General features: G+C 47.3%; 1 protein-coding gene across 3 annotated transcripts in view; it reads right to left on the reverse strand.

The window, feature by feature from the left end:
- The window catches only part of AGO1 (argonaute RISC component 1), a 31,329-nt gene extending 17,016 nt beyond the window's left edge, over positions 1–14,313 (reverse strand). Inside the window, exons 1-8 of one of the 3 annotated variants that reach the window (XM_082415733.1) lie at positions 14,062–14,313; positions 8,887–9,070; positions 6,176–6,296; positions 5,552–5,733; positions 5,017–5,153; positions 4,658–4,792; positions 4,420–4,507; positions 3,614–3,761 (exon numbers count right to left, since the gene is read on the reverse strand). In XM_082415733.1, coding sequence (XP_082271859.1) covers positions 3,614–3,761; positions 4,420–4,507; positions 4,658–4,792; positions 5,017–5,153; positions 5,552–5,733; positions 6,176–6,296; positions 8,887–9,070; positions 14,062–14,086 — 1,020 coding nt within the window. In that variant the 5' untranslated portion in view covers positions 14,087–14,313. Of the gene's footprint in view, positions 1–3,613; positions 3,762–4,419; positions 4,508–4,657; positions 4,793–5,016; positions 5,236–5,551; positions 5,734–6,175; positions 6,297–8,886; positions 9,071–14,061 lie in introns of those variants that run through there. The other 2 variants (XM_082415734.1, XM_082415735.1) reach the window with 2 other exon arrangements.
- Between the last annotated feature and the right edge of the window lie 295 nt (positions 14,314–14,608).

The raw sequence follows: 14,608 nt of genomic DNA on the forward strand, positions 1-14,608 counted from the left end.
CCAATATACTATATTCAGGAAGCAGTGAACAGGAAGCCTTTTGGCAAAGTAGAGAGAATTCAAGAACACTTGAGTTTGAAGTCCAGCTTTGCCAATTCTAGAAGATGCTACCTTGGGCAGGACTCTTAACCACTCTAAGACTCTGCTTCTTTAATTTTAGCCACCGGAAAAAGCACTAGCTGTCTCTTGAAGCTGTTGTGAGGATTTAGATGAAATTAAATGTAAAACTTGTTCCCATAGGGCCAATAAACTAAGTACTGCTTCTCTGCCTAATTTCCAGAGTTCATGCTGAACAATGGTAGGGAAAACCAGGACAAGGTCACCTGCGCTTAAACTCTGTACCTCAAAGAATTAGTCAATTCCCTTAATGAAAATCCAGAATTGTTAAAATTTGTGAGGTTGCTCCCTTGAAGGTAACTTAAAGTTGTAGAACTCTTTACGGATAATTTCAACTACAGAATCAACTCTGGGAAAAAGACTAAAGCAGGGATGTAGAGAAATTGGACCCCTTGTGCATTGCTGGTGGGAATGTAAAATGGTACAGATGCTGTGGAAAACAGTATAGTGATTCCTCAAAAAATTAAACACAGAATTACCATATGATCCAGTAATTCCACTTCTGGGTATGTACTCAAAAGAAATGAAAGCAGGGACTAGAACAAATATTTGTAAGCCTATATTCATAGCAGCATTATTCATAATAGCTAGAAGGTGAAAGAAACCCAAGTGTCCATCAATGAATGAATAGATAAACAAAATGCGGTATATACATACATGGAAATATTATTCAGCCTTAAAAAGGAAGGGAATTCTGACGTATGCTACAATATAGATGAACCCTGAAGACATTACGTTAAGTGAAATAGGCCACTTAAAAAAAGGCCATATATTATATAATTCCATTTATATGAAATGTCCAGAATAGGCAAATCCACAGAGACAGAAGTAGATCAGTGGTTAGTAGGGGCTGGTGAGGAGGGCAGAGGGAATGGTAAGTGACTGTTAATGGGTATGGGCTTTCTTCTGGGGGCGATGAAAATGTTTTAGAATCAGACAACAGTAATGGTTGTGCAACTCTGTGAATTAACTAAAACCCACTGAATTGTATATTTTAAGAGGGTGAATTTTATGGAACGTGAATTATATCTCAATAAAGCAATTCTAAAAAAAAACTATCACCTACAATAGCCTATGTGATTTGACCCTGTACCTCTCTCCAAAATCATCTCCTACTACTTCTCCCCTCATATACTACATACCAGCCACTAAGCCTTCTGTCTCTCTAAGAAGATCCAAGCTCCCTGCTGCTTTAGAGTCTTTGTACTCGCTATTAAACTCTTGCCTGGAAGGCTCTTCCTTCAGGTTGTAAGAGGTTGGTTCTATCTCATAATTTGGGACTCAGCTCTAATGTCTCCTAAAAGAAGCCTTCCCTGGTGGTCCAGTGATTAAGATTCCGCACTCGCACAGGTTCGATTCCTGGTTGGGGAAGTTCCACATGCCGTCAGTGTGGCCAAAAAGAAAAAAAAAAAAAAGAAGCCTTCCCTGACCACAATAACTAAAGTGAATCTCCAACCCGCTCCACACTTATGACTATCCCCTTAACCTGTTTTATTATTCTTATAGCACTTACCACCAACTGAAACTATCTTATTTATCAATTTACTATCTATCTCCCCCTTCTAGATTATAAGCTCCATGACAGCAGGGACCTTATCTGTCTTGTTAATCTCTGCTTTCCCCACACCTAAGAGTGTATGACTCATATAGTAGAAGTTCAATAAATATTTGTTAAATAAACAAGCAACAGTAAAAATCAAAATACATAAGTTATTCACCTTGGAAACTATTGTTTAAACAGAAGTAATGTCAATTTGCTAACAAATCTCAGCTTGCAGTAGATATTACCCAAAGCCTATCTACTTAGCTGTAATTGCCGTTAAAGACTTCTGTTTACATCTCAGAGAACATATTGTCTTCATCCCACTTTCTGTGCATCAGCAGCTATTACTAAGTCAGAGTTCTTGCGCTTTGGAATCTCTTCTCCCTTCAGCCTAATTTCCTCTGGTTAGTTCTGAAATCCCAAAAGCTCACAGAAGGCTTAAGTTTTGGTCCCAGCTATCTGACTCCTGCTGCTAGAACAGAGTAAGATGGTAATCTAGGCTAGTGCTTTTCCAACTTAAATGTTCATATGAATCCTCTTTAGATTCTGCTAAAAGAGATACTGATTCAGTAGGTCTAGGTGGAACCTGAGATTCTGCATTTCAAATAAGCTCTCAGGTAATACCTATGCTCTTGGTCCACTGACCACACTTTGAGCAGCACTGGACTAGACAATGAAGCAGTCAGAGATAGTTTCTCATTAGACATTTTGGCTAGTGTATAGAAAACCAAATACAGCCCAGTGGTTCTCCATTTGCATTCTATGACTTAATGCAAATGACTTCAGAGCATTACTATTCTTTAATTGCAGAATTTCAAAGGTCTGCTGAAGCATAAAAATATGACAAATCTTGGAGCAAAAACTTTTTCAAAAGGAACACATTGGGTTTCCCTCGTGGCGCAGTGGTTAAGAATCCAATGCCTGCCAATGCAGGGGACACGGGTTCGATCCCTGGTCTGGGAAGATCCCACATGCCACGGAGCAACTAAGCCCATGCGCCACAACTACTGAGCCTGCACTCTAGAGCCCTTGAGCCACTACTGAGTCCTTGAGCCACAACTACTGAGCCCGCGCACCTAGAGCCTGTGCTCCTCAGGAAGAGAAGCCACCGCAATGAGAAGCCCGCGCACTGCAACGAAGAGTAGCCCCCGCTCGCCACAACTAGAGAAAGCCCGCACACAGCAACGAAGACCCAATGCAGCCAAACATAAATAAATTCATTAATTTTTTTTAAAAAAAGGAACACATTGATCACTGGGGATATAGGATTCACGTTACAGGTAACGTTCATGTCCATTTTCTGTAAAATAAAGTATACTTGTATCTTTAGGTCATTTAGACCCCCAGCTCCAGACAGGGAAAGACAAATTAAGAGGACATGAGTGTAGGTATCTGAAATCTCTGTCCTGAATGAACTAATTACTTATTAAACAGTAAATACAGCTTTCGCCTCTGCCTGGCAGTCCTGAAAGAATATGAGAGCAGGATGCGGGATAAGTAAAGAACTCAGCAGTTAAGAATGAGGCCTGGGGCTTCCCTGGTGGCGCAGTGGTTGAGAGTCTGCCTGCCAATGCAGGGGAGTGACTAGGCCCGTGGGCCACAATTACTGAGCCTGCGTGTCTGGAGCCTGTGCTCCGCAACAAGAGAGGCCGCGATAGTGAGAGGCCCGTGCACCGCGATGAGGAGTGGCCCCCGCTTGCCGCAACTAGAGAAGGCCCTTGCACAGAAACGAAGACCCAACACAGCCATAAATAAATAAATAAATAAGTGGATACATGTATTAAAAAAAAAAAAAAAAGAATGAGGCCTACATTTCACAGAATAACCTCTCAGAACATCAATTTTCCAAACCTAAAAATGATGAGAGACTACAAATGGAAGAACAGACCTCTGATGATCAGTGTGCAGGTACCATGCTTGTTCCCCAGCCAGGCCATTACTTGGCAGTCTCACCTCTAGGGGCAGGTAGGTATGCTTTTGTTCCTGGCCAACTTGCAGGCAGGGCAGGTGGGGATACTTGAGCTGAAGGTTATATTTCTGCTTGAAATACTGTGCCACTGTGCACTCCACAGTCTGTCCACTCTCCAGCTGCAAGGGAAACCTGTTTGGGGGAAGGGAAAGAGGTGTCATAGCCCAGCAATCAGTAACACCTTTCTAGACCTACAACCATGGGAAGCGCCAGACTTGACTTCATCCCTATCCAACCTCTTTGAGCACTCCCACCACTCATGGGAAAGCAGAGGAAACACAGGGCTCCAAGAGTGAAGCCAAAGATTTGAAAGGCAAGTTCCACAATGGTCAGATCATATCTGACTCATCTGTATTTCTAGTGTTGTACATGAAGCCTGACACACAGTAGGCACTCATAGTCCAGCACAGTCTGAGGTGAAGAAGATAGATGGAATCAGTGACAACTTTCCCAAGGGTCTAGCCCAGGATCTCAACTTTCTTTTTCAGGAGGAAGAATAAGTTGAGAGAGATTCTAACATTTATAGAACTGAGAAAGAAGCCAGAGAAAGACACCTGCTCTCTAGTAAACGCCCAAGAAGGAAAGGTGGAGACCAAGAAGGTAAAAATGGTAAGGAGAGTATCAATGGATCTGGGAAGGTTAGGGGAGGGATGCCAAATTCCCACAGCTTTTCTTCAAAAACAGGGCTCATCCTCAGGGCCAGGTGTGGGTGCAGAGAAAGTGAACAGAGTATGTTGAAATATCGGCCCTCTTCCACCAACAGTATGGCTTAGCAGCCTTGTCAACTTACGTCTGATGGCTGGCAGGGCGGCGGGTAACATTACACACGCGGTATTTCCTCTTCATCTGTCCACAGTGGGTCACTTCCACCTTCAGGCCTGGGATACACACACTGCTTGTCAGGGTTCGAAAAGGTTGCTCATGTGCCCAGGCTTGGCCTCTCCCCTGAATATATCCCAAGGGGATTTCCTTTTAGGACTAAAGAGAAAGTAGCACTGATTCCCCTCCCCGCCTGGTTGGGTCCTCACCCTTGATCTCCTTGGTGAAGCGCACACGCTGAGAGTCCGTGAGGGGCTTGGGCTGCTCATCTATGTTCCTGATGTCCAGCACCTCACACATGAACTCAATCACTGGCTGCGCCTTGTAGAAGGCAGTGGCTGAGACTGTGGGGACATGGTAGGTACAGCTCAGCTCAGGTTCTGTCTTCCAGAATAAACAGAAGCACTGCTCTTTACACCCTCTTCTTTATAGGGTATTGGGATGGGGGAGGGGTCCCAGGGCTGTAGGGATTAGACTAGGAGTGTGGTTACAGAGCTGGGAGGGATGAGGCTGGGAGTGTGGTCACTGGACTCAGGGTGCCCCTGGCTCCATAGCTCTCCCCACTCACCATCAATGTTGAGCATCATCTTCCACATGGCAGGGCGCACAGACTGGTGAAAGCCGAACCAGACCTCGCGCCCACCCCCCAGCGGGTGGTAGTAGCCCTCAGGCGGTGAGAAGAAGGAGCGGCCCACAGGGGTGTACCTGGCAGGGACAGGCAGAGAACTGGTCCCTCGGGCACAGGCCCCCACCCTGTGAGGCATCCTGGGCACGGAGGAGCCCTGGCCTGGAAGGCAGGACACCAGGGCTTTAATTCCAGCTCTGATCCTTTACTAGTTGTGTGACTGACCTTGTGCAAGTCTCTCCCCTTTTACTGCCCTGCAGGGACAGATGGGGTGAGGTCCAAAGATATCTAAAAGGGACAGGGCCAAAGTTTTAAACCATCTAAATGTATATGCACACTTGCCTGGTATATGGTAGGGCTTCAAAGAATTTTTTATTTGAAAGGCACACGGAGGGACCTTAATATATGCTCATTCCCCTCCTCCTCCCACAGCACTTCTGCCACCACTTGTAGCCCAGATACTAACTACACCCAGTACCTCATGGATGCCAGGTGCCTCATGGCCACATCCAGGGCTTGCACAGACTCCAGGGGAACGGGGATCTGGCCACTAACCAAGGCCTCATGCAGCATGCGCCAGCTCACAATGGCTAGCCACTTGATGGAGACCTTGAAGATTCGATCCTTCCCTTCCCCAGGGATTGTCACCTCGAAGTCAACCTTCAGGAAAGAGAAAGGGGTGAAAGATTGCTGATGCTGTCCCACAGTCCGATATTCCTTGCCTTGACCCTATTATCCTTCACCCCATAGATTTCCCAAGAATCTGCTTCTTAAGCTGATAGGGACTCACAATGAAAACTTCAGAGTAAATCCAGCCCCTTAGTCTCCAGCCACCTTGGCTCAGTGTATCTGTCCCTCTCAACCACACTTAGTAGGAAGTCCCTTAGGTCTATTTTAAGTCTAATCTCAGTCTGTTTGGACAGGGACAGACATACAGGAGGCTAAATAAACATCAGCACCTACCCATCCCTCACCCTAAAACACACTTTCTCAGCACAAAAGATGAAAGGGATCTCTGGACTGCCAGACTCCAAACAGGCTTAGTTGAGTTCTGTCCCTCCCCAGACCCCTGACACAGGTCCAACGTGACTCCCAACCTTACCCGTTCATTGCCAATGGGCAGTGCTGTGACAGTGTAAATGTTCTTCTTTCCATCATACACGGGCTTGCGATCACCAAAGATCTGAGGCTTGAAATGCTGGACCATGTATTCCACCACTTCCCTGTGGGGAATGGGAAAGGCCAGTGGAAGCTGAAAGACTACCACTTCAAGCTCTTGGAAGTAATTTAAAGTCCAGGCAATGTCCCATCTACTATATTCTGTCCTACCAGCTACTAATCTCTACTCTATAGCAGTGCTTCTCAAGCTTCAACATTCATATGAATCACCTAGAGATCTAAAATGCAGGTTCTGATTCAGCAGATTTAGAGCAAAGTCTGAAATTCTACGTTTCTAACACGCTCCCAGGTGATATTTTTGGTCCTCGGATCACCAAGGCTCCGAAGGACCTAAAAGAGTGGTTGTGAGTGCCTTCTGAGCAGAGGGGGAGGCTGAGGGGAGAAGGGCTTAATCTCAGGGTCTGTCCAGAATTAGGAACAAAATCTAGGCTGCTCCAATCCCCAAGCTGATAATCAAGAAAGGTAGATGGGGAAGAGACCTGAATTGGAATAGGAATAAAGTGTGGAAGACGAACCTCATCTCTTCCATCTCTCCAAAGTCCTTAGTTCTACCACCCTGTTTTCTCTCCATTATTGTCTCTTTCTTGATTTCACTTCCTGTCCTCTGCTACTTAGATTCCAGAGTATCCAACTAGCCTTCAAAATCCCAGTCCATGGGCTTCCCTGGTGGCGCAGTGGTTGAGAATCTGCCTGCCAATGCAGGGTACACGGGTTCGAGCCCTGGTCTGGGAAGATCCCACATGCCACGGAGCAACTAGGCCCGTGAGCCACAATTACTGAGCCTGCGCGTCTGGAGCCTGTGCTCTGCGACAGGAGAGGCCGCGATAGTGAGAGGCCCGCGCACCGCGATGAAGAGTGGCCCCTGCTTGCCACAACTAGAGAAAGCCCTCGCACAGAAACGAAGACCCAACACAGCCATAAATAAATAAATAAATTAATTAATAAATTAAAAAAAAAAAAAAATCCCAGTCCATCCAGCTATCTGAACTCTTCGCTTTCTAAACCAAATCTCTTGAATACTACTGGATAAAAAGACTCAAACTATACACTGGAAGCAACTGTAAACATATGGTTTTAATGCCAATTAGGCCTCAGTGCTGCCCAGCAATCTTTTTCATATCTCTGATCACTTCCATCCTCACAGATTGTGTCAAAGCTTCTCCACTACCCCTCTAACGACAGAATCCATTCCTACCTCAGATCAAAAAACATCTTTAATAATTTTGACAAGAGTAGAACATAGAAGGTAAGGCCACCCTCAAGTTCCCAGACATATAAACAAATACATTTATATACACTTGCCTCTTTTCCTCTTTCTTTCCTCTCACACTTGAAATATCCCTTCCATATATAATTTTTAAACATCTGAAAATATGTTCAACTTCACTCAGTAGAGAAATACAATTTAAAATTAGACCAAGATATAATTCTCTACTTATCAGAATGCCAACAATTAAAAAATCCAATATACTGAATTGGTGCAGATATGGGGGGCTACCTTACTCATGGGAGTATAAATTGGTACAACTTACCTTAAAAAAAACTGGCAACATCTCAAAAATTTTAAATGTATTATGCCAGCAATTCCAGCCTAGGAACTTATCCTACAGATACACTTGTATTTGAGTGCAAAAATGTATCTATATTAATATTCTACACAGTTTCATTTTTGTAGCAAAAGTTTAGACTCAACCTAAGTGTTCCTGAATAGATTCATTAAATAGGTTACAATATATCCATTCAATGGAATATCTATGAAGCTATGCAAAAGAATGAGACAGATATGTAGGTACTGATATGTATTACTTTCCAAATTATATTGTTCAGTGGAAAAAAACAAGGTGCAGAGCAGTGTACATAAGATTCTGTATTCTGTGTGCTTTAAAAATGTTCTATAAACATATATGCTTGCATATGTATAGAAAAATATCTGGACGTGTACTCAAGAATGGTAATAATGAATGCATCTGGGGAAAGGGACTAGGAGACAGGAGGCCAAGGTAATACGAGACATTTTTCATTGCTATTCTTCCTGTAATATTAAAATTTTTTTTTACATTGTGCATATATATATATGTCCTCCTGCCTCAGCAAGGACATCCCCCCACTCATTCCTCTCCTCTCTGTCTTGTATCTTTAACCTCTCCTGCACTAGTTCCTTCTCGGTTTATAAACATACCCATGTCTCATTCTTAAAAACATTTCATTTATTCATTTCAACAAATAATGAAATGCAGTAGGCACTATACTTGACCCCTTATAATCTTCTCTAGCCAACATATTCCCTCTCTCCCCATGCTTCACTATCAAGCTATCTAGAAAAAAGCTATCTGTTCTCACTATCCCTACAACATTACCTTCCATTTATTCCTTAACTCACTGTTAGATTTACTAGCCCAACTTCTCTACTGAAACTACTGTGGCAAAAGGTACCAATTGTCTCCTAATAGCCAAATACAGTGATATTTTTCAACATTTACCTTACTTAGAACCTCTTCCTCAAGAACTTTCTTGAATTTGGTGATATCACCCTCTACTAGTTTTTCTTTTACCCCTCTGGATTCTCTTTTAAGGCTGTGAGACTCAGGAAAATAAGGACTACTGGACTTAGTGGCTTAAACGTGCATTACTTACCGGTTGACTCTGCGAGGACACTTATCCGGCTTGATATCCACCTCGTAGTGGTAGACGTCAATCTTAGGGATGTCCACTTCAAAGTAGTTGGCCAGGAGCTTGATCGGTTTCCCCACGGTGCCAATGCCAGGCCGGCGAGGTGCCTGGAACACCTGCTGCAGGGGGGGCAGGTAGGCGCCTGCAGCTACAAGACAGAGAGGCTGGTGAGGGTAGAGTCTGGTAATCTCCTCACCACTCTGATCAGAGAAGGCACAAGGCCTCCTAGAACAGGAGCAGCAAAGTGTAGGAAAAGCCTCTTTCCTGCCTACCCAACCCAACTGAGGGCTTCCACTGGCTGAAACAACCCAGGCTCATTTTTTAAAAACTCTTTCCAGTTAGGAAAATTACCCTTGTTGTCTATCTTAAATTCATCAAATGAGTATGTAATAACTTCCTATTACATGTTAAGTAGACTGGCTAAATCTGGCTCTAGTAACAAAACTCTTTCTTCCCTCTACTAGATGAAGACTCCATCAGGTATCTAGCAGACCAAGAAAGCCCTGTTATCTGTCAGCCAGATGCTCACTTCACTCATCACCATCCTGAACACAAAATAGTATCATCTTAATGCTTCTCTGCACTGCAGGCAGGAGGAAGACCTAAAGAAGGCCAAGTGCTGGGGCGGGGGTATGGGGGGAGGGCGCGCAAGGAAGAGGGCAGTGTCTGAGAAAAGATTAAGGCAACCGAATGGCTGAGGATGGAGCAGAAAAGGAGAAAAGGCTAAAAGGATAGATTTTGGAGACTAAGGAAAGGAGAGAGGCTGAAACACGGAGCTGGTGAAGAGGCTGGAACTGGAGGTCACAGCCCAAAAATGCTTGAACTGGGAAGGAGGAAAGGCTGGAGTTAGGGGCTGAGACAAAATAGTTTAGAGTTGAGAGCCTGGGCAAGAAGCAAGGCTGCAAGTGGGGAGACAATGAAGAAGAAGTTCAAAAGAAGAAAAAGCTAGGGAATGAAGACAGGCTAAATGTAGGAGACTGAGGCAAGAGTAAACTAGAGTAGAGGACTTGGGAAGGAGGGGCAGACATTAGCATGCTGGAGAAGATGAGATTACTGGTTCTGGGAAGAAGAATGCAAGATTCTTTCCAGGCCCACAGCTCCTTCTACACAGAGGGCCCAGACAGTAGCAGAAGGGGTTTAAGACAGAGGCAGCCCTTGGGAAAGGGCTAGGGCAGGGTCAACTCCCACTACTTTCTCCTCCATTGCCACCAGCCTGATTGCTGCCCCTGGTTTTATTTTCTAGCTTGAGGGGAAAGGGAAGAAAAGAGGAAATTGACTAAGAAAACCCTCTGTCAGCATCCACTATTGTCTTTGCCAGCAGAGGACCAGCCCAGGTGGGAGGAAAGAGGGACAAAACAGCCCAGAACCTCCCATTACCAGAGATCTGCTTTCACAGTTGGCGAGGCTGGGGGGATGGGGCATATCCTCAGCTGGGGGGTCAGGAAGAGGTCAGAACCATTCAAGGGAGGGGCATGCTTTCCAGAGCTAAGCTGCTGTGTCTCCTTCTAACCACCTGTCAAGCCTACCCTACTCCACAGACAGGGAAACACAGACGGGAATGGCGGCCCAGCCTGGGGAGAAAAGGTCTTCAGGATTCAGCTACCTGGGGAAGTGGAAGCTTAACTACTAGTACCTGACCACATACCCCAGAAAGAGCTGAACAGAAATTATACACAAGCCATAGATAGACATACACATCCAAACACATACTTAGACCTGGACAGTGTACCTTCATACACATACGCCTCACCAGCCTAGATTGTGAGTTCTTCAAAGATACAGACTGTATCTGCCTTGGTCACTGCTGAATCTCCAGTGCCTGGCATATAGGTGTTCAATATACAGATACTAAATGAATTAACAAACAGATCCATAGACACACCACAAAGAACACACAAGCACACACAGCACACAAACACACAAACACCTGCACACTGCTCAGAAACAATTATAAACCCGGCACAGGACAAACATGACCCTAGTGGAAGTAGCTGGTAAGAGATACCCTTTCCCTCCCCAAGTTCTTACATTCCATTCACCTCCTTAGCCTCCCAGGCTGAATAATTGTTAGGAGCCTTGGGAGAAAGACATCCCCTAGAGCTAGGGGCTGGGTAGAAATGATGGGGGATGGGATAGACACTCTAGCCTCAAAGCCTTCTCTTCCCCAGAAACATGACTACACACCAGACTTAGCCTTAGGCACCCTCCACTCCTAGGAGGCTTTGGAAAAACAGGGAGCCCCCACCCTCCCCTTCATACCCAAACTAGGGAAGGCAAGAGGAAGAGAGAACCTCTCTCCCACTCTACTCCCCTGCAAGCCTTACAGCAGTACAAAGTTCCTCCCCTAACCCCACCCTGCCCCCAGCTTTTAGTCTGAGAAAGGGAGACACTTCCCTTCAGACCCAGACAGGGACAGACGGCCACTTTGTGATGCAGATGAGGGCCCCAGCACAGAGGACAAAGCTTGGGCCTTGGGGGAAAGGGGCGGGGCCCTTCCCTACAGACAAAAGCAAGGAGGGAGGGGCTATGAAAAGGACACTCCCCCTCCCCCATCCTCAACCAGCCCTGAGAAGGAAAAGTAACAGAGCTGAAAAGCCTGGCTCAGGGATTCCTTCCCTGCAGTTCTGAGGCCCACATACCTCCCAATAAGCTAGACAGCCCACTCAAAAGACAAACTCAAGGCTGGGTTAGCTGTCCGGTAAGCAAAGCGTAAAAGGCCAATCGCTCCAAAAAGAATTTGTCCACACACTGAGTACACACAAATTATTAAATATCCACACATGTGCTTAACCATTTATGTTCACACTGGAATGTGATTCAATTCAAAAAATAAAGACGTACTTGTGTCAGGGCCCAGACATTGGTTGGTTCCACAGATAAATCAGACACCACCTCTACCCTCTGGGAGCTCCCAGTCCAGTATATGTGCTTGTAACACACCTGAGCACAGAAGGCACACCTGGCCATAAGCCCAGTGAAGCCAGCAACAATGCCTTGCTTTGTGTACGTACTGTGTCCTCAAACCTCCAAGAAAATAGTCTGAGCCTAGGAAGGACGCAGTTATGGGATCCCTCCACTCACAGCTTCCAGAATGAATTTCAACTACACCTTTTGATGAGGTAAAGCCTGCCCCATTAGGCTACAGCCAACTCCAGATACCAGGCTCTAGTTCCTTCCCTAGAAGCTATAAATATGTAACATGAACCAAAAAAAAGTCAACTTTTTCATCACTCTAGAGACCATTAGGAATTCATCATAATAGATCATTAGCAGTCTGGTATGGGTGCCAGCTCCCAGCAATCCATCTGGACCTCTGTGACCTCAACTACTGTAGTCCCTGGGTTGCTGCAAGTAGTCTCCAGACCAGAAAACCAGGAGAGCTCCTGGAATGGAGAAAGGGGCCTAAGGGAAGGATGAAGTAGTTTTCTAAAGTCAGTTGCTCCCTGCATTCCACCTTAAGGCTTACACAGCCTTTACAAGGTTGTTTTTGTCCTGGGGAAAGCAGTCACTAAGTACTTATAGATCACTGAATGGATGACTCGAATGAGTCGGCAGGAGCTATTTCCTTAAGGAGATTAGATCTGGTATAAAAGACAAAGATGCTTCAACCAGAAATGAAATTCCTGTCCCAAATGGAAATCCTATTCCCACCCCGAGATCAAATGGAAGGAAGTAGTGAGACAAGACCTAAAGGATTCCCAGGTCCAGACTGCTCCTCCCATCAAAAGGGTAAGAGACACGACACAGGAGGTGCCACCACTACACAGCACATCCAGGGACTCTGGTCTTCTTGGGGCAGCCTTGCCTCAGTTTCTGCTCTATTCTTACCGCCTTTTCTCCTGATTGTAAATAAAGAGAAGTTAAGGCTATCACCTGGGACACCATAGTGAAGGCTATAAACTTCCCCCTACCCCAAACAACTTATTTGTGACAAAAGGCTAGCTTGACGACCTTGGGTCTAATAACATGGCCCTGACAAGTTTCTGGGGAGTAGAGAGAGGAAAAAGAAAAGATACCCAGTGGGGGACAACAAACATAAAAATATTAAGGTATAGAAAGATTAGGCTGTCGACTCAGGAGACATTCAATACAGAGGTCATTTTCTTTGGATTAAAAGATCCCAACTCTGCTCACTGTTGGACCGTGCAAACGTGCAAACCAGGCAGAAAACCCCTTCTAGGTAAACCTGGTCCTGGCCTTGGTAGCTCAGTAACCAACACATTTTTTAAGGCCTGTCTTCAAGGAAGACCCGTCCATAACCTAATACATTGCTTCCATCCCAGTCCTTCCTCATCCCAGTGGCAGAATAAGGCACTTTAGCAGTTTCCCTCAACCTATTCTTGGCAAATTATGACTGAAGGTTTTCAGGGCCAAGTGCAAGAGCCCCAAGATGGGGAAGGGACCCATTTCCACTTGTACTCTGCCAGCATAACCTAAGAGAGACTGCAGCCCAACAGTACGCTCCTTTTTCCAAGCCAACCTGCGGGTCTGGGGGTGGGGGGTTCGGGCGGCCACGCCCCCACCACATCGGGCAACCCGTTCCAGCTGCCACCTCCGCGCATGCTCCGGCGCCTCCGCTCCATCTCCCTAGACTCGGGGGGGGGGGGGGTGGAATCCCGGGGCTGGATCCCCACCCACTGCCCCCTGACCCTCGCCCCTGCGTCAGGCCCGGCTGGGGCGGAGCTCACAGCCCAGCTCTGGCGCCTTCTCCCAAAAGACATCAGCCCAGCCCAGCCCGGCTGAGCCCCCGCCCCCGGCATGCGGCAGCTCTGGGCCCATCTGTGTCGACCCCCTCCTCTCCTGGACACCTGGGGCCCGCCCCCTGCCACCTGCCGGGCCTCTCCCTAGGCCTCCCGGGATCTCCGAGAGTCCTTACGTGCGTTCAGGCCCTTCTCCCAGAGCACTTCCCACCTCCAGGAGTGCATATAGCCTCCTTTGATAAATGGCCCCCGTCTCAGAGCTCCCTTCACAAGGTTTCCCCCGGAACTGCACACAGCCCCCTTCAAACTGGGCCCCCCATCTCATAAGAGCCCCTTTCCTCACTCAGGAAACCTTTCCTCACTCGGAAATCCTGCTCTTCACGCGGGAGTCCCCTAGTCCTTGGAGCATGCACCGTGCCCCTCTGCCGGGGGCCCTTACCTGCTCCCGAGGGTCCCGCTTCCATCCCATATACCCGTGCGGAGGTCAGGCGGCCCGGAGACTGTGGAGTCCAGCGTGAAGGGCCTAGGTACCCTGCACTTTAGCTGCTTGGGCTCCCGGGCCGGGCTCGGCTACCCCCCCAAGCCCGGCCGCTCGCGCCGCCGCCCCCGCAGCCTCCGTTGCAGCCGCCGCCGCGGAGCCTGCAGCAGCTCCCCCAGCTAGCGCCCGGCCAGCTGCCAGTGCGCAGGCGCGACCGCCAGGCCCAGGGGGCGGACGGGAACGAGTCAAACGGGGCGCTCAGACAGCAACAAAGGCCAATGGAGAGGGGCGGGGGCATCGGGGACCGGAGGCAGCGGCCCCTGGCGGTCACCCGTCGCCATGCAGCCCGGCGGGAGGGCTCCGGTAGAGGCGCCGCGGAACCACGCAGTGGCTTAAGTGGGGCGGGGCGGGAGGACAACCCCCCGCAGCAGCCTCCGGCCTTGTCCTTCCCCAAACCTGTCCCTCCAAGCCTACACACAGCCTCCCCGCTTCACACAGAGCCACGCGC

This window comes from Balaenoptera physalus, assembly GCF_965194825.1.
Source record: "Balaenoptera physalus genome assembly, chromosome: 1".
Taxonomy (NCBI): Eukaryota; Metazoa; Chordata; class Mammalia; order Artiodactyla; family Balaenopteridae; genus Balaenoptera; species Balaenoptera physalus.